Below are 20,211 nucleotides of genomic sequence, written 5' to 3' on the forward strand. Positions count from 1 at the left end.
TAAAGCTTCAACCACACCAATCACACCAAGATCGTCATCGCCGGCGCGATCATAGGCCAATGACAGGTCGCGCGGAATGTCATGGGTCGGTTAGTGTGGTTAAAGTATAATGAAGTCAACGGTATTTGCGCCACCAGTTGATGCCCTGGTGACGGCAACTGGTGAGCTCCAATAGTGTAAGGGACTATTCCCATTTCGCGTTTCCACCGCTGAAAGCCAGGATCTATAGCTATCTATCTCCAATCCAAAGCTGTAGATCCTGGCTACACAGGAGTTGCAGTGGTGGGAAAGAGAGGTGGGAATAGTCCCGTTTATCTATCTCCAATACGGTAGCCCGCATTGACAGTATTTCTAAAGTTTTTCATGATGGTACAGGAATTAAATACACAAGAAAGAAGGTAATCAACGTGATACAGACCTGTGACAGCACTCGAGCGTGAGCCGTTTGTAGTAGGTGCTCTGTGGCTGCGCCTGGCATACCTCACGACAGCGCTGTAGCACACGCTCGGCATCCGCATACCAGCCTGCCTCGTTCAAGAACCCGCCTGCACAAACAATGAAACCATATTCACAAAGCAGCCGCGTGTTCATCCCGTGTATGTCGTAAGAGGAGACTAAGGCCCAGAACAGACGGTGAAACGCAACTGCAACGAAACTGCAACTGCTAGTTACTTTTGAGTTGCATCTAAGTTTCTGCCATAGAGTCCGTTGAGAGACCACACATGACGCGACCAGTTTGAAACTTTCAGTTTCATTCGTCAGAATGATCAGAAAGTTGCAGTTGCGTTTCACCGTCTGTTCTGGGCCTAAGAGACAAATATGCGAAAATCTGGCTTCTCCACCACCCAAACATGGGGTTTCTCTGGCAACATGAGGTGTAGGCCAAATCCTCCATCTGCCTTTGGTCTTGAGAGAGGGTTGTGCTTCTTTAGTGTGCCCGACGCGTGTTATGAGGCCCCTCCAAGCTAGAGTCGAGTCAAAACAGTAAAGTAATGTAGGATTTTTATTTTTCGGGGAAGTGAGATATAACCGTTTAGAGTAGGCGCACACCGTTGATTTTTCGTCGGCCGATAGTGTAGTCGGGCTGTTGATCAGTACGGGCATGTATGGGAGTGCGCACACTACGCCGATTCGATTTGGCCGATTCTTCATACAATTTAAAATCGGGCACAACTATCGGCCAACTAAAAATCAACGGTGTGCGCCTACTCTTAGTTTAGCACTACGTCCGAACCGAATTTGAGAACATACGGCATTGAGTAGTAGTAAAGCCTGGTCCGTGAGCACGTAGAATTTTGTCCAATGACCCCAAGCTACCCATCCTTATCGCTCGCGCGTAATTATATTGCTGTCGTGACTGTGCGACGGGCGCCCGCAGTGAGTGTGCGAGCGAGACAGCAACATAATTACGCGCGAGCGATAAGGATAGGTAGCTTGGGGTCATTGGACAAAATTCTACGTGCTCACGGACCAGGCTTTAGAATTATTTCTATGGGCGTTTTAAGTGTTGTTTTATATTGAACCGTGGTACTGACCGAGTCTCAGGCCCAAGTTGATGAGGTGCTCCACTTTGTGTTTGCCGGCGTCGCACCGGCTGGTGTAGATGGTGGCCAGTTCTGTGGACAGCTTCGAGCCGTGCTCGATCACCGCCTGCAACCAACACGGGCTATTGAAGAGTTCGAAGTGACAGCGCACTAGTATCAGCCGAATAAACATTTGCTTTTCTTTGATTTTTTTTTGTTAGTTTTGGATTTCTTATGAACAAAAAAACACCATCGCCTATGTGTGACGAATGCAACGTCATAGAGGACGCGTATCACATCATGATGGAGTGTTATTCTTGCATGAAATTAGCATATGAATGAGATTGGTATTTGTAATAGAATTCTAGCTAACCCGCTTTCCGATAATGCATTAAAACTGTAATCTCTTGTAAATATCGATAAGACTACGTCATAATGTAAGTTAGATTATAGGTGTAAATCATTGTGCGAGTTCTATGAGGGTGTCATCTTCTTTCAGAAGAAACCCTCCTTAAATTAAAGAATTAAAAAAAAACATTTGCTTTGAAGGCCATTCAGGTCTGCCTCGCTAAAACTAAAGCGAGTGCGTATTCACGTACCCTATTAAATAATCTATGGATCTGACACAATAATACAGTACAATACAGACGATAGCACGTCAAGCTTAACAAAAGCTTAAAAGGGTATACGATTTTTTGTAAATATTTTATGAACTCCAAAGAGGTCTACCTACTGGGCGTAACTTACTAAATAACAAACTATACAAGTTTTAATAAGGTGAAAGGTATTCAATAAACTACATTGTCTGGCTAACTGGCTATCAATGACTTCCTGAATACTTCAAGTTTATTAAAACTATCGCATCGAATAAATAATTGTAACTGTTTACACAATTGTATGCAAAATAGATAATAGTAAAAATAGACGCAATCTAAATAAACAGTATTATTGAAAGGCTGTTTCTATATTGACCTATAGGGTCATTTGCATGCATTGTCAAGGAACATTGTGCGGTGCTAGGGATGACGCAAGTCAATGATATAATACAATACCTAGACAAACGTAGACAATAGGTAACAAACAGACCCGAGTTCAGAATACCTACCTACTTGTTCTACGCAACAGAATATAAGGCCGGCAATACACGGACCGCTTGAAGCAGTCAGGGTCGACAGCTTCAAGCTGCGACTGCACAGTGAACTGCAGAGTTCTATGGACGCACATACACGAACCGCTCGAGCGGTTGCAACTGATTCGGGCGGTCGACAGCACGGTGAATTTTCATCGTGCGGTCAAGCAGTCGCCAGTCATACACTGACTGCTCGAGCTGTCGACAGCTCTCGTGCGCTTGTGATTTGTTGAGCAGTTAATACCAACTGCTCGAGCAGTTATCACTGGCAGCTTCAAGCTGTTGACTCTTGACTGCAAGAGCGGTCCGTGTATGTTGATCACTGACTAACTGCTCGAGCTGTCCGTGTATTGCCGGTCTAAGTTTTCATACTTTAGATCGTTTCAGTCATATGACGACGACTGCTGGACAAAGGCATCCCCAAGGATTTCCGCAACGACAGTCCTACACTGCTCGTATCCAGGTGCATCACGCGATCTTCACCAGATCGTCAGTCCACTTAGTGGGAGACCTGCCTACACTACGTCTTTTAGCCCGTAGGTACATTAAATACACGACCTTTACATGTTTTTTTTTAATTAATGATGTTTCTGAATAAATTCAGAGTAATTCACAAACTGCTGTAGCAAACTAAACTTCAAAAGCGAAATATTGTCATCCAGTTAATAACCTTTTCCTCAATCACATCAAAGAAAATAATAGTACCATTACGAACGCCATTGACATAAAGATAAGTGATATTATGTATTAAACGTGACTCATAGACTATCTACAGTTAGAAAATCGTTTGTCCTGTCTACTAGAGCACAGCCAAAAGTATTGATTTAAAAGGAGATAAAATTTGGTAATTTGGTTAATTAATTATTTAGTGATAGAAACTTGAAATTCCAATAGAGATAATGTTTGGAAATGCAAATCAAATATGTATGATACGAAGGCAAAAAGATAACGTAAAAATATTTTTGTTGTTGAAAACACGCCTTTCCGCGTGCAATGCACACTTGCATGCATAATGACTTAATTAGCAAGAAAACATGATAAAAGAAAATAACTATCGTTACATAGTTTCTAGATCCCAACAACATGTCTACGAGGGGACAAGATAAGTGAAATGAATACTGTTAGGACCGCCATGTAACAGTGGACACTGCCGTTAGCTAGCCCGGGTTCTCCACTATGCAGCTCAAGGTCTGAATGCATTATTGGCCAATGCTGCACTTGCGAAATTAAACTCGTCAATTTAAGATTAGATATCCCGGAGTTTTGAATTAGCGCAGTCATAATAATTTGCGGGCTAGGAGGCTTAAGAGGCTAGAAAGTATTTGTTAGTGCGAACTAGGATGCTCTCGTCTGTGTCCAGATTCCGTAATTTCTGTGGCAAGTATCACCGAAATGTAACAATCTTATTAGACTAGCTTTAGCTCGCAGTTCCGCCCATCGGAATGCAGATGCACCCCCGTTTATAATAATATAAGAAGAAAGACAATAATGGAAGGAATTCAGTAATTGAAAAGAGGCGACAATAGCCCAACGATGAAGGCGTAGGACTAACAGACTCCATATCCAAGAAACGCTGTTGGAAGTTTCGAATCCCGTCACCGCTGGACTGTTATGGCAACTGTGGTTATGGTGAACCAACTCGTAACACAAGCTTTAGATCACCACGAGGGGTTTAAAAAAGCCGTAGTAATACAAATCGAAGCTGTAACTCAGCAATGTGTTCTAAAACTATCTTGACTGACCTGGAAGCACTGCAGCAGCCTCAGCTGCGAGCCCGTGAAGCGGAGCAGGCGCTCGATGGTGTCAAGGGAGGACAGCTCCACGCCCAGGATACAGAGCTTCTTCTCCAGGTACATCTGTGGACAATACAATAAAGCCCGTTAGAACAGTGGGTTTAGCTAGACAAGAGGCAGTTTTTGATCGAATCGAAAATCGAATTCCGAAACTCCATACAAAAAAAGGCTTTTCGACCATCTTTCGATATAAAAACTGTCACACTTTGCGTTTTGTCTAGGGGGCTGATTATTTTGATGATTTTGTTGTTCATACATGATGCGGGCTGCGTTCACTTTGATTTTGACCGCATCCAGTGTGAAAAATACTAGAAGGTCACTCCAATGTTGTAGAAAGCCTAATATTGCCTTCAATTAGAAGTAATTATGTTACTAATCAACGAAAGCGATTATACCTTCATAACAATGAACTAAAACCAAATAATTAATTGGCAAAATGTAGAAATGTTTCCATAGCAGGGGCGAACGGTATATTGGCATTAAACAGAACCTTTCCAGCAAATAATAAATTACAGATTACAATCTGTAGGAAGACCAAAAATCGGGGGTCATCTACATGCAACAAACTTGTATGTATATTAACGATTACAATTTGTTTATATGTACCTACACTATAAATGAATCACCAGCTGCTTGTTTGTTAACGATAGCCATATACGTAACATACAACATAATTAATTTCTTATGTGTACACGAGACATAAGATACAAAGTGTTATAATGTATACCACGCGTTAAAAGCAATTTTGTAGGTAGAGTGACAAAGATTTATTGAAACAGAGTATCAGTAATGAACATCACTCACATTTTGTTGTGTATGTTTGCTAGCCTTATTAGTTTGCAAGATTCTAAAATTACCCACACTATAAATACAATGTGGCATAACGTTGTCAGAATTCCAAGAATGGATGAAACTAAGTTCATCTTGAGTCAATATTTTGTTGCGCGCAACAAAACTTGCTAATGGTTCAATTTATTTAGTAGTTTGCATCAAAATACCGTAAAAAAAGCCAGATTTACTAGTTTGAACCTTACGAATCAATACATAAGGTATCCAACACAAGATACCTCATCTGATCATTGTAATCCACGGAAGAAAACATCACGTTACTATGTGGAGTGCAGTAAACGCAATTTTGTATGTCAACGAACGGATGCTATAGGGCTTCGTGGTGTAAAAACTTGCAATATGACTACAAAATGTTGTTTATTTTCAATGTAGTAAAGCCGGTGTCCCAAGAAACACGATGAGAGAGCCTAGACTTGAACTAAGAGGTTGATTAACTTACAAAATCTTATTTAAAGCTTCATAAAAGCTGTTTACCGAAAACCGATACCAAACCAAGGTGAACTTTAAGTGTGTTCTTTCTTAGCAAAATTCAATTAAAAACTGTTTTGTGAAAACAAATTGCCCGTCTTGAAATAAGCAAAAGTAATTTAATCGGTGAAGTCTAAAGGGTTTCAGAACATTTTTTTATCTTTTTCATTTAATGAAGCATTATTTACGTAATACCAATTTATTAGCTTTGTTTACTTTAATTTGGACTTAAATTTTCGTTTCAATTAACACATTGTTGCCCTAGGTCAGTTACATAAACTCCTGCGCACGTCGCTTGAACCGCGTGCACGGACAATGTCCTCGGTCGCTGTACGAGTATGAACACGCAAGTATGTTTACTTTGTGCCCACTCAACGTAGTGGGCTCTCATTTGAAAATTAGACCGGAGTGGTCATAAAATAAGGTTAATATGTAGCTAATGTAGCGGTATAAAGGACGTTCTTGAGACATCAGCTTAAAGCTTGAAAACAAAAAAGAGATACTTACAATAGTGTTCTTTTTAAGACTCGACCACACGGTCGAATCCGCCGTATAAGTTTTATCCTGCTTTAGTAAGAGAATTTCTTATTATTTACCAAACCACAGATAAAGGTCAGGCGACGATGGTGCCTTTTGCTGAAAGAATACATAATAGTGAACACAGGCTTAGACGACATTTTGCAAAAATCGGTGAAAGAACGTATCCTTAAAAATGTCTACCTAAGCCTGATGGCAGGAAGAATGCAAAAGCCATCGACTTATGCCCATCAGGAATTTTGTTTTTATAGGGGTCACTTAAAAAAATAAGGATTAATGGTGAAAACGGGCATTAGACTTACTAGTTATTACCTAGTCCATGTGACTGAAGTTTGTAATTTTTCATTAAAATCTCAATAATTCAGTGTTTTCCGCGACTCTCTCGCGGCCGTATGATATCACTGCATCACCGATACACGATAACAACGATTCATTACGTTCCATTTGTTTCCACTCGTGCGCAAGTGCAGGGCTACGTGCTATTGACTATAAATTGAACAAATACGATTGTTATTGCCGCGCTATTCATGCCCAGGGTAATTGTACGCTGACACGGCAATTATAACAAACGGTTCAATTATCCACATAAAATTGCATGACAAGACTTAATTTTACAGCAGACAGTATTATTAGTTTTTTGAATAAAAACTGTGTTTACTTTATAAGCTGTAGTTTTAAAGCATGAATTGCAAACTAAGCTTTTTAATCATCATTGATTTATTAAGACATCAAAATTGTTAACTGAATTTTAATTAAAAAAGTATACATAATAATTTAACGAAATAATAACCGGTCGAAACTAAAATAATTGGGTGCTTACATGTCCAGTCGAACTTGTTAGTTAGCATTCACAACACGACCGCTAAGTATATTTGCACACTAATTGACCATGGTAATTAGCAACGCGGTGAAACCTTGCTAATGCTTATATTAATCAGTACAATAGCAATTTGAAGAAACATTCATTCCAGATAAGGACATAAAACTAAGAACTTTAATAAACTCCTTTGATAGAGAAACAGTACAATTTCTGTTTTCTTTTTTTCTTTAAAAACATTATAAATGGTGCCTAATAACTAGATGAGAGATTACATAAACACATGAGTATTACCGTTATCCGAAATTACACATTAAATTTAATGAGCCTATAAAAACCAAAGCGTGTAACTTAACTTATTATCAAATGAAAACTAGCTCAACGACACTTTTGGCTGATATCTGTGGCCTGTTAAGTGTTGTTGTGATATAAAAAGTACCGTTAAAGTTCAACAGAATGGCCTCCTGCCAAGTAAGATTAAGCTTCAATTGGCACCTATAGAAAACGCAAGCACTTTGTGTGTACCATAATAATGGGTAACGCTGGCAATTGCTTTTTAGTCGAAGGCCGTTGTGTCTGTTACGTAATTTTTAAGAGTTCTTCAGGGATCTATTTTAGGTCGCATTTTTTTCCACATCGAGAATATCTTCAAAGGACATTGTTTTTAATTACATCTTGAGAGTAAAAAGATACAATGTTTCAATAGTAAACACTTTGAGCTAATCAACTTAAATAGGCTACAAAGACGCCTTTAAACGACGCAGCTTCATTCACATTGTATCGCTGTTAATTTGTAAACAAACTGGAATACTTTGGGCGAAAAAACAAGCAGTGCGTACACTGCTATGCTACATTGTGAAATTCTGAGAACTCACGTTGATTATTATCTGCAAACAATGTAGTTTAACTTTACACCGACGATTCTGTAGATATTTGCGGAGCCGGTTAATGTCAAGCTCAATAATTCTTCCAGGCGATAAAACATAGGAAATTGTAGGCATGAATCAGTCTGGAAAATAACATGGTGCATTGTTGCATGCAACATTTTTACGGTATACGAATGGGGAAAAATACACTACAATCTTGAAAACTGGCAACAGGCAACATTTTTATGAAGTACTCATGCGCGACAGAAATGGCTACCTAAAACGCAAGGAAAATGCAAGGTCTACCGTATCAGTCGTTATTCACTGGACTGCCATGGCCTGACGCTGATAGTGACGGATGACTGACGATTTCAATTTAAAGAGTTATATTAATAGCCACATTTAACAACATGAATTATTTAAGGAGGATGAAATAAAAGCCACATTTCTCTTACGTTTCTCTTTAAACTTGCCCGATGAAAAGATTTGGTAGCAAATCTTTTAACAACTTATCCTATGTGCCGGTGTCGCACACAAAAAGACTCATATTTTTATTCATAAACTAGCTTTCCGCCCGCGGCTTCGGCGTGGAATTTTGTCTGTCACAGAAAAACTTTATCGCGCGCGTCCCTGTTTCAAAAACCGGGATAAAAACTATCCTATGTTCTTTCCCGGGACTCAAACTATCTCTATGCCAAATTTCATCAAAATCGGTTGCGAGGTTTAAGCGGGAAAGCGTAACAGACAGACAGACAGAGTTACTTTCGCATTTATAATATTAATATAGTTGGGATCTCAATTCTACCTAGTATTACGTATGAGATAAGGCTATTTTAGACGCAGTGGAAAAAGTCGAAGAAAGGTGACAGCAAATTATCTTTGTTTATATTCTCACACGAAGGCAAGGCAATTCTATCCTAAACTTTCGCAATTACATTTAAATACATTTTTAAAAATATTAAGGATTTTAACTGTCCATTGTTTTATAATTATAAATATGCGACGGAAAAACACCTATTCTTATTTATTTCAAGGATTTCCTGAAAGCCAGTAAAATGGTGAGTGATACAATACCTACAAATACACACACTTCTCTAAAAAGTTGAATATTGTTTTTAACTTTCACGGTTACATATAAATGTAATAAGGTTGGGATTTTTACCTTCTCTTTTTTTAAGCATTCCATATTTTCTCCAACCTATTGGAACGAGGAATCCCAAATATTTAACCAAGGAATCAAAACAAAACCCTTTGCATTGACATAACCACCGCACCACAGTGAACATAATCATCGTCATTAAGGTCATGGAATGCCATTAATCGCACATCCAAGTGCCCTTACTTTGAAATATTCAACTGCATCATCCAGCTGCTCGCTACGTGCAAGCTGCACACTAATGCAGTCAAAAAAATTATCGACACGATAAAAATAAATGTGTAGAACAAAAAAGTTCAAAACAAAGTGACTGTAAAGTAACATAGAAGGGCATGCAAATGCAATATAAACATATGATAATGAATTGTTATTGCAGACGATCATTCAAAAAAGAATTAGGTAGTCTCAAGTCATTCATTATTGGAAACCGTCCAATTCTCAAACGTAAGCAACAATGGTTGCGAACTTGCGATGCAATTTTCAAATCATTACGAATTAACGTAATTCTACTATAGTTATGTTTGTAATTTAGGTAGTTCCTATATTTTAGAAGTTTCTTGCTTCTCTGTTTGGCAGCAAAGATAGAGTTACTTTTTTGGCACTGTCAAAAACGAAATTTTCCAGCAATAAACGACGTTGATATCATCATTAAATATTATGCAATACTAATTGATATTTTAACAAGAATGTTTCGTCAGTAAGTAAGTATATCGACATTTAGCTGATATAGTCGGACGGCACTATCGGAGCATTGCAAATGTGGTGCAACATCGCAGATAGCGTCATTTTTCTGAATCTTTAGTTAATGTGTGCGGAATACGTTAATTAAATAGTTATCAATGTTGCATTTCATAAACGAAATACATTAATAGCCGATGCACTCGGGATAGTCTTGAGAAATTTTACTAAAGACTGACCAGTTTTTCACACGATGTTTTATTAAAGAATTAATTAAGTGATAAAAAGCAAAAATAGCGTCATGTTAAGGTATATTATATTGTGTTATGTTTCATTTAATATCAAGGCAACTCGATAACAGGCCGAGCTAGATTGCTTTATAAATCAATACGATAACATTTCACATAACAATACTGTTCGATCAATAAAGCTCCGCTGTAAACCTATAGTCCAGTAGAATTAGCTTTTAAATCGGAAATAATTCCTACAAAAGATTTTATTGTTTTAATGGCTTCATTGGTTGCCCATTAAGACTCTCCTAAGTTTTCGACTTCGACGGAGTTGTGCTTAAGTGGTGGGGGCCCCCGAAAGGGGCATTTTTTCGGTTTTCCGGTTATACCGCGTAAAGGACTTACCCTATCAAAAAGTGGTCTTCATGACGGTTGAAGGGCACTTAATCCTGCATTGAATAAGACCAAATTCATATGTTTTGGACAAACCGTTCTCGCGCTAAAGTTCGGCAAAGTAGAAAATATACGTATAATTAATGACCCTCTCCACGTCCAATGGTTTGTTACCCACAGGCTTCCAAGCCTTGTAAAGGGTCGCCTTAACCAGTGTAACCCTAACAAGGCTCACGAGTTGGATTCGCTTATCCTTGTTCGTCCCAGCCGTTCCTTAATTGCGGTTGCTGCACCTCTTCCTGGCACTCTCCTGAACGACTCTGTGTTACCTACTGTGGCTGCCCCTCTTCCTTGTATCCTCCTGCATGACTACGTTGCCTAGCCGTATGCCTGGTCTAAGGTTCGACGCCAAAAATCAACAACAACAAGTTCATATTAAAACGCTGAAGAGTTTTTTGTTTGTTTGTTTGAACGCGCTAATCTTAAGAATCACTAGTTTGATTGAAATCATTATTTTTGTGTTGAATAGCTCATACATTGAGGAAGGCTATAGGATATATACAATCACTCTACGACTAATAGAGGCGAAGCAGTAAAGAAAAATATTGCAAGCACGGGAAATAGTATTTAAACTATTTTCACTCGTACGAAGTTGATTTTGTGGCGTCGAACCTTGGACCAGGCATATGGCTAAGCAATTAAATCGTACAGGAGGGTACAAGGAAGAGGGGCAGCCACATTAGGTAACACAGAGTCGTTCAGGAGAGTGCCAGGAAGAGGTGCAGCAACCGCAGTTAAGGAACGGCTGGGACGAACAAGGATAAGCTAATCAAACTCGTGAGCCTTGTTAGGGTTACACTGGTTAAGGCGACCCTTTACAAGGCTTGGAAGCATGTGGGTAACAAGCCATTGGACGTGGAGAGGGTCATTAATTATACGTATATTTTCTACTTTGCCGAACTTTAGCGCGAGAACGGTTTGTCCAAAACATATGAATTTGGTCTTATTCAATGCAGGATTAAGTGCCCTTTAACCGTCATGAAGACCACTTTTCGATAGGGTAAGTCCTTTACGCGGTATAACCGGAAAACCGAAAAAACGCCCCTTTCGGGGGCCCCCACCACTTAAGCACAACTCCGTCGAAGTCGAAAACTTAGGAGAGTCTTAATGGGCAACCAATGAAGCCATTAAAGCAAAAAAATCTTTTGTAGGAATTATTTCCGATTTAATCAATTTTTGTGTTTAATTCTACTGGCCTACTACGTTTCATGGCGAAACCTACGCAATGGCTCTATGGAAATGAATAGTTGCCGAAGAGTACAGTCAGCATCAAAATAGTGACACCCAAAGTGGCCAAAAAGTTAACACTACTTTATTCCAATTATAACAAAGACGTGTTGCTTTTTGGCTACTTTGGGTTTAAATAGAATTTAATAGTAAATTGTAGAACATTTAGTGAGATTGTAAGCCAAGAAAGGAGGCCTACAGATAACAATAGGAGCCTTGTGGGCTAAGTAGCCCAAACATACATCAGAAAGCAGACAATTTGTTTGGCTTGATTAGAAAGAAAGTTCTTGCATATTGAGACAATCTTAAACTAAACTAATAAAGAATAAATAAAAATAAAACACACATGTACACATTCACACATACACTCACTCACTCACATACACACTCACACACACACACACACTCACTCACTCCGCTCGCGCCATCCCCCTTACTTTGTTACTACAGACACACTACAGATATGTTACTTAGTATACCTAGTTGATATTATGTAGCATTAGTGCTTACTTTTATTTTTGTATAAGTACCTATTGAATTTACGCACACATAGGTAATATTCCAAGGAAGAGCGATGTCTCCTGGCACAGGCTTCTTTAAGCTTAAAAGGAGACATCGATCACTATTAATTATAAGCAATTCCGCTGGTAATGAAATAAAGATTTTATTATTATTATTTTTTTTCAGGCTTTTTTTTTACTCGAAGTCCATAAGTTCTTCGGTATAACGTTAACTCACGGGCTCATGCCAAGTGAGTTACGCTCAGATCATAGAAGGGAATAGATGTGAAACGGGGGCGTGGCGCGTGTCTCCGCGATATGCCCAGAAACGAACATCGCCCGCGACGCCAGGTTAGTCGCGATTCAGTCGTACTGAGGAAATGTTATCCGATATTGTTGGATAATGCGTCGTAACGTGCAATAACATAAGTGAAACGAAGAACTACAGGAACAATGAAGTCATTTACCACATGTAAGTATTGCAAATCCATTGGTATTTTGCTTATAAATAAAAAAAACTAAACATTTTTACGAACGAATTCAGTGCCGTGACATTTACTGCGATATCGAAATTAGTGGTGATAAAAATTCAAACACGTTGTACATTGACGATTTAGTTAGCAACCACTTTATGTCATGCGTAACTACTGCGCAATGTATTTTATTTCTTCCGATATCCACTGACGCGTGAAAATACACAGTACGGCCGCATGTGCCGGTCGTAACATAGTGCAGGGCTCGTGTTCTAATACGGTTTCCTATTATCGATAAATAGAAGTAAATTATTATTTTCTAATTTTGAATGAAAAAATCATGAGTTGCTTGCGATTTTTAAGTTTTTACAAAAACAATAACAATAGTAGAAGGGATTAGTAACTGTCAACTATGTAATTACTATAAGAGCTAGTTGAAAGCCTATATATAGGCATTATTTTTGATAAACATAGGCGGTACGAATTTCGCCATAATTAAAAAGTTAATGCGCGACAGTAGTTAATAATAATTACAGTGATACTGTTATTATTATTAAAGTAAATAATAATATATTACCAATATTGTAAATACTGGTAAAAATCGCAAGTACCTACTTAACCCATGACTTTTCATACAAACTTTGTCAGTCTATAACTTCTATACTCCATCGATAACGACATTGAGCTTTGGTTGGGGTAAATTAATGTAAGGTAACTTCATTTAGTCCCAATAATTGATTCTGAGTTTTTCGTCCATACAAAATGGAACTGACTCCTTTATGCAAAAATCGTTAAAGAACATAATAATAACGTATAATAATAAAAAGGTTTTCATACAAGCATTTTTTAAACCAATTTCGAGCCTTGCCCCCAGGATTTAAAGTATCGATATCTTATCGACTCCATTTTATCTTTCTTCTCTCTAATTGCTTTTTTCAAAGTGTGCGTCACGTCACGCGGCCATTGATTGGCCATAAGGCACGCCTTCTGGCCAATCACAGCACTTTTAAGCCGGTTGCACATGTAGTCGTAGACTCTCAGTCGCTTTGTTTTTACACAGTTGAATGTGTGTGTGGGAGCTGTGGTGGGGGAAATGTGGGGACACTGGTTCTCGTTGTAGTTACGCGCGACTTCATATCTATTCTCTTTCTATGATCTGAGGAGTTACGTGTTCAGAGTTGATTGCGGAGTTGGAGTCGTCCTGCATGAACTTTCTGACGATACGACAGGTGTTGAGAATCGCTGCCTTTTGCATAGTCATATAGATATTTTCTTTAATGTCCAAATTGCGTAGGGCAGTTAGCAAGTGGTTTGGGATGACACCCGTGCTGGAGAGCACCAACGGTACAATGTATACTTTTTCCATTTTCCATATTTTCAGAATTTCTTCTTTAAGCTCGGTATATTTATGTATTTTTTCTGTTATGGTTTTATGCAAATTGTGTGTGTTAGGAACGGCTATGTCTATAATATGTACTGTTTTATTTTGTTTGTCAATTAAGGTGATATCAGGTCTATTATTGTGTATAGTTCGATCGGTAAGTATGGCGCGGTCAAAGTATATCTTGTAGGTGCTGCTCTCCAGCACTGGCTTCGGGTTGTATTGGTAATATGGCAGTGGTTTTCCAGCTAAAAGTTTATGTTTATTATTATTATATGCATATTAAAGTTCCACGTGCTAGTTCCATTAATGCTTGAAGGAAAAGGATAATAATGCATCTTTAGCTAGACAACCAGCATGGGAAGTAAAGAAGGACATATCATCAATTTTCATTTTATGTGAATTAGAGGGTTGTGCTCCTGCAGCGGAGACTAAATGACCTCATGATGAAGTCAAAGTCAAAGTCAAAAAAGTCAAAATTTCTTTATTTGTTTAGACTAATAAATAGTTCTTACAAATCGTCATTTTGCTCTTAAGGAGCCTCTACATGTCTCATAATCTTTTTACCCTACCAGCGCTTCGAGACCAACATTTGGCAAGTGCTGAGAAGAAGCGCCGCAACAAACTCAGTCACCACTGTCTGCCGGTTAATATAAAAAATCCCATCAAAAACAATACTTGTCAAAAAAAACAAGTCTCGCAACTCAGTTGTTCTACGGTAAAAAGTTGTGAGATCCATGTAATACCAAGTCCAGGCCAGGAAATCTTTAACGTTTTACATAAATTATTGACTTGGCCATCGATGAAAACACGTGTAAATTAAATTATTTAGTGCGATGGCCTCATTGAAAACCCCGAAGAAAAACCGTGCAGTAAGTAACCTCATCTAGACTCAGACTGCAAGCCCACCTCGGCATTATCTCCAAGTATTTGTTCGACATTATTTTGTCTCATAATATTATGGCCAATCTCATCACAATATTGAGCTAAGCTTAGTAGGCGATATGCGATAAGGACCAGAATTCGCCATAACACAGACTATAAAACCTTCGTACGGCGCCGATGCGCTTCTCATTAGGGGCCGTCCATATATTACGTCATTCTAAATTAGGGGGGGGGGGGGGGGGGGGTTGGTCTGCGGATGACGGTAAGTGTTTCGAAATTTACGTCATTCTTATTTATTTATTTATAGTTTATTATTCACCTACAAAAAGATTATTTCTAAAAAGAAATTTCTTCCAGCACACCTAATAAGTGAGACTGCAAATGTGAGAGGCGGCTAAGGCGCGTACAATACTAAAAAAAAACTCATAATAAACATACATAATGCAACATAGATGTACACAAATACAGTAATAACTACAGATAAAATACTCTAACAATAATATTACATACAGTGGCGGCGTAGCAGGGGTTGGCACCCGGGGCGATCACCCCCCCCCCCCCCCGTCACAAGTCCTATGGCACCCCCTGGTACCCCCCCAGGATTTTTGGGGTTTCCTACCGATCCAAAGACAACCGCACCCCCCACCCCCCCGTATCATGACATAGACCGCAGATTTGCCAGGGAGTACTAATCTGCGCGAGTGTCACCCCCTGATGCTTGGCACCCGGGGCGGACCGCCCCCACCGCCCCCCCCTTCCGCCGCTACTGATTACATATGATACTAGCTGCCCGCCCCGGCTTCGCCCGTGGTACTTACATGTATTATACATAATAAACCTTCCTTAAGAATCACTCTATCTATTAAAAAAAAAAAAAAAAGGTGATTCTAGAAGTGATTTAATTTTGTCAAACTGGTAATGACGTCAATTTTGGGAGAAGGGGGGGGGGGGTGTCATTAAGAAATGACGCTAGGATGATTGTAGGGGGGGGGGGGGGGGTCTAAAATCTGAAAAAATGGATGACGTAATTTATGGACGGCCCCTTACCAGTTTATTGCATATCAGTAGCCAGCGCTAGAACCCGCAGTAACCATTCAGAATGTCTGCTAGTGCTGTCATTGCTTTGTGGTTTCGGCTATCTGTTCGGCCGTTAAGACACCCCGCAGAATACAGACTTTTATTAGGCCGATACTTTGGTCGACTTACAATTTGTATGTGGAATCCGTTAACAAATCGGTGTACCTATGTCATGGCGTGCACTTCCATACGTGCCCTTTGCCCTTACTAATTAACTGCTCGAACTATAGGCCGAAAAAAGGGCAGTCCTCGGGGTGTCTAGTGAAAAGACTTAAAAATCCATTTATTGTTGAGGGGCCACAATTCGGTAGAAGTCCTGAATACTGAATTTCTGACACAGAATTTTACTTTACAAATACATGCTGTATCAAACACCAGAGGTGGGTTGTAACAAATATGAATAGTTTTATTTCTCGAGCCTGGCATTAGTCATCGATTACTATTAAGTAAAAATATTTCCATTTGTAAATAGAACTTGCTTTTCGCTTGTTGATCCGATTAGTGCAAGACTATTGACAAATAGCAGCATAACAGGGTAATCACTAATCTGTTGACTTGAAAACCCGTCAATAACAATTAAAGTACAATTTGGTAACAGCCAATTAAAACGGTGAACTGTGAGCGGAAGTTAAGTAAACAAGACTTGTGGCAGCACGTGACACGGCGCAGACGGTTGTGACCGCGGGCGCGTGGCGTAAGAGTATTATGTATTCATGCTAATGATGTGATTCATAATTACGCTGTAATTTGCTTTAACCCCTTCTTAAGTTTAAAAGGAGCCAGCGGTTAAATACTATTTATATTGAACTGCTCTAAACTTCCTAAGTAGGGTAGGTTAGGTTAATTTTCACATCCATTTTACATGATGGATGTGAAAATTAAATAGCGTGCTACTGAAGTTTATGGTTTATCGATTTTTCTGGCTTATATTTTTTGTTTTTTTTCTCACGTTTTCCTGATAACGCCCGCCATTGTCCTCCATTTTTGTTATGTTTAAAAATTCGTATATTTGTGTTAAATTCACAATATCAGAATATGGGCCGAACACCGTCCCCGCACTAGTCCGCACAACAGGCCTGCTGGGTCTAATGGTGTCATCGGACTGTCAATGCCATCGCGGACGATTTGTGCCATGAGTGCATTCTAGAATGTGCACGCGCATTTGCCGAGCCTATGCACCGTTAGTAAGTTCTTGCAAATACATATTTAACTTTGCGAAAAGACAAACGGATTGTAGTCATTGAATATGTTAAAAGGACACAAAGATCCGTCAATAGACAAAATATTTTTACAATACGCATAAAGTATATTTTTTATTGTTATTGTGAAATTATATTGAAATGACAACAGCCTAATTAAAATGATTCATTGTAAAAATTATGTTACAGAATAAAAATCCCACACTTTTAATTTATTGCTTATGTGATAAAAAAATGCAAGTCGACTTCATATAACAAAGAAATTGATAACGAACTCGATAAAAACACTTGAATGCAATGATGACTACTATGTCCTACTGCTTAACAATTCAATTGGATTGTGCAAAAATTACCCTTTTGCTGGGTGTTATGAGAGTTTAGGAGATTGGGCACTCAGGTGGTGCGTCTCGCTGCATACCCTCAATTTCTATCTACTAATAAGGCACCCCAAGTAGGAAAAAGTAGAAAATGAGGGCCAAGCGTTTCTCCAGTCTAAGCCTATCGCTAAATTGTCACACTTTTCTTTTCTAGGAAGCGTTGCGAGAATGCCGGGTGTTGACAGTTGACACAGATGTGCGCTATGGGAAAGAAATAATTGCCTTCGAGAACTTCCTACACCGCAGAAAGAACTTTGCTGCAGTTGTACACAATCTACTGACACGAATTCCCTAGATGACTTGTTACATATTACTTATGACTGCCCTCTACTAGCGACTTTTCCCTATTTACGGTTTCTCTCAAAAAGGTACGTCCTCCGATCAAAACTCTTGTTTCTTATCAAAAGTTAATTATGTTGAGTTTTATATTCCTTACTTAAAAAATTGATTCCCCATACAAAGTTTCATCTCCATCAAGTGTTATGTTCGTGAACTAACTTTTGCATTGATTTATTTATGGATGATCCTTCAGATTCAGAAAAATCATTGCCGAAATAATTTGCTCGTAAAGAAAACCGGAAGATATCCATTCACTATGAAAAATACGTATGCGCTACGATATGCAGAAAATAAACGAGGGCACACTTTCCGGTATGCTACAATAGTTTATCGTAATTTCGATGCACAGCAAAATACAATTATAATTATAAAGTTATTTTGAATTGCACGCATAATTAAAAATTAAAGGGAAAACACAGACAAAAAGAAATAGATAAACAGGAAGCATGGATAAGGAAAAATAAGGAACCAACATAAAACATGAAGAATGGAATATGCAAATGCATTGACTATGCCACGCCGTATTATGCCAAAGAAGAGGTCAAATTTTATGCCTAGATACGAGGTTACATTGATTCTAATAATTTAAATACGTTAATTTCATACAGTTTCTCTCTGATCTCTCTTCTATAACGTGCCCAAAAAACTAACCTAACACACACAAGATCAACCCAAAAATTGTCCAGGACTGGTCTATCCATTTTTTCATCATCCGGCAACCCCACGTTCCAAAAACATTGAAAGCTATTTGTCTCCGATACCTGATATTTTCAAAAGACATTTCCTTACATAACTGCAACTGCAAGCGCATACAAATTTCAATTACATTTTAGACCTTATTAGCATACAGATAAGATCGAAGACATTCGGCGGGTCTACACAAGGCCGCTGGCCACCGCTCAAATGCAATGCGCCCGCGCCGCTCACCTGTTTTGATTTATTTCTGTATTGTTTGTGATGTTGTCAACATTATACCTAGCATCAATGACATTTATGTAAAACATACTTTATTATCATACAGTCATATGAAACATAATATTAATTATTATAATTAATGTTGTAGTAGGTACTTTCCTTTCTTTTTTAGAATTTACTTCGCCGCCTTATAATTCATCATCGAATCACCTTGAACATCAATCTAGGGTGGAGAGAATACATTATATTATTATAAAAATCAATTACATAATACACAATACAATGATTACATAAGTAAGTATTGAGCAGAAGATAAGAAGAAGCATTGAAGAGCTAAGAAAATGTCTTATTCGTATTTAGGTACCCATGTATTTTGTATTTTATGTAAGTATTCGATAATATCGGCCACACACACTAGTAGTAACCCCGACAGCGATAATGAGCTCCCAGCTCCAATACCACATAGGTAATATCTAGTGACCCCTTTGGACCAAAACAATACAGCAGATTTAGTCGTAGCATCACTGCTGTTTTTTATTCTACTGCTACAACAAAGTAAGCAAAAATATTGTGTCGAAATTTCTATTCTAAAGTTCAACTCATGTTCCATGCTTTCATCTCTAAAGAAAAAATAGGATACTTTTGAAACTGCTTTGCAGAAACGACGCGTTAATTAAATGAACCAAATTGTGCATATTTTACAAAATTCATGAGTTATTTTTTCGTCGAAAAATGTTGATAGCCTAGATAGCAAATTGATAATTTACTTCAACATTCACTTGTACATAACTTGGTTGGTGTCAACAGAAATCAGGTTAGCATATCAATAGACCAGACCACTCAGTTTATTTTAGGTTATCGATATTCGAGTTTCGAGTCAATATTCAAGGATTGCGGAATGTTAATTATTCTTGTTCTATTCGATTGTAGGTATGTATCATTCACAAATATTAATATCAATTAGATAGATTGATTTTATTCAGTCTTGCTGCAGAACAAAACCACTGATGCACAAATGTGTAAGTGCGGTAATGAAATACTACAGTAAGTAAATAAGGGACGTATTCAATTATTGACCAATCAAAAGCAAGTGGCTCTCGTGTTCGAAAGCGTAGACAATTTTCGATACATAACTTAGCGACAAGTTAACCATGCGGATAAGGAATCCGGTCTGCGGTTGGCGACTAGCGACCACCATCAGACAATGCCGATTGTTGTCGAACGCTCGCCGTAACAGACAAGTCAGGGTCGGCAATTGGCAGGCCACGTGACGTCACGCGTCTAAATTTATCGGTCCACACCCAGCAAACACTACCGGGTCTTTGTTGGTGGCACGTTT

The 20,211-nt window shown here is 38.6% G+C and overlaps 1 protein-coding gene across 1 annotated transcript in view; it reads right to left on the reverse strand.

Annotated features, from left to right (window-relative positions):
• Positions 1–20,211, reverse strand: part of LOC135075472 (amyloid protein-binding protein 2) — a 63,938-nt gene that overhangs the window by 20,413 nt on the left and 23,314 nt on the right. Inside the window, exons 2-4 of the mRNA XM_063969911.1 lie at positions 4,395–4,508; positions 1,536–1,650; positions 419–545 (exon numbers count right to left, since the gene is read on the reverse strand). Coding sequence (XP_063825981.1) covers positions 419–545; positions 1,536–1,650; positions 4,395–4,508 — 356 coding nt within the window. The remainder of the gene's footprint in view (positions 1–418; positions 546–1,535; positions 1,651–4,394; positions 4,509–20,211) is intronic.

This window comes from Ostrinia nubilalis, chromosome 10 (assembly GCF_963855985.1).
Source record: "Ostrinia nubilalis chromosome 10, ilOstNubi1.1, whole genome shotgun sequence".
In the NCBI taxonomy this organism is placed as follows: Eukaryota; Metazoa; Arthropoda; class Insecta; order Lepidoptera; family Crambidae; genus Ostrinia; species Ostrinia nubilalis.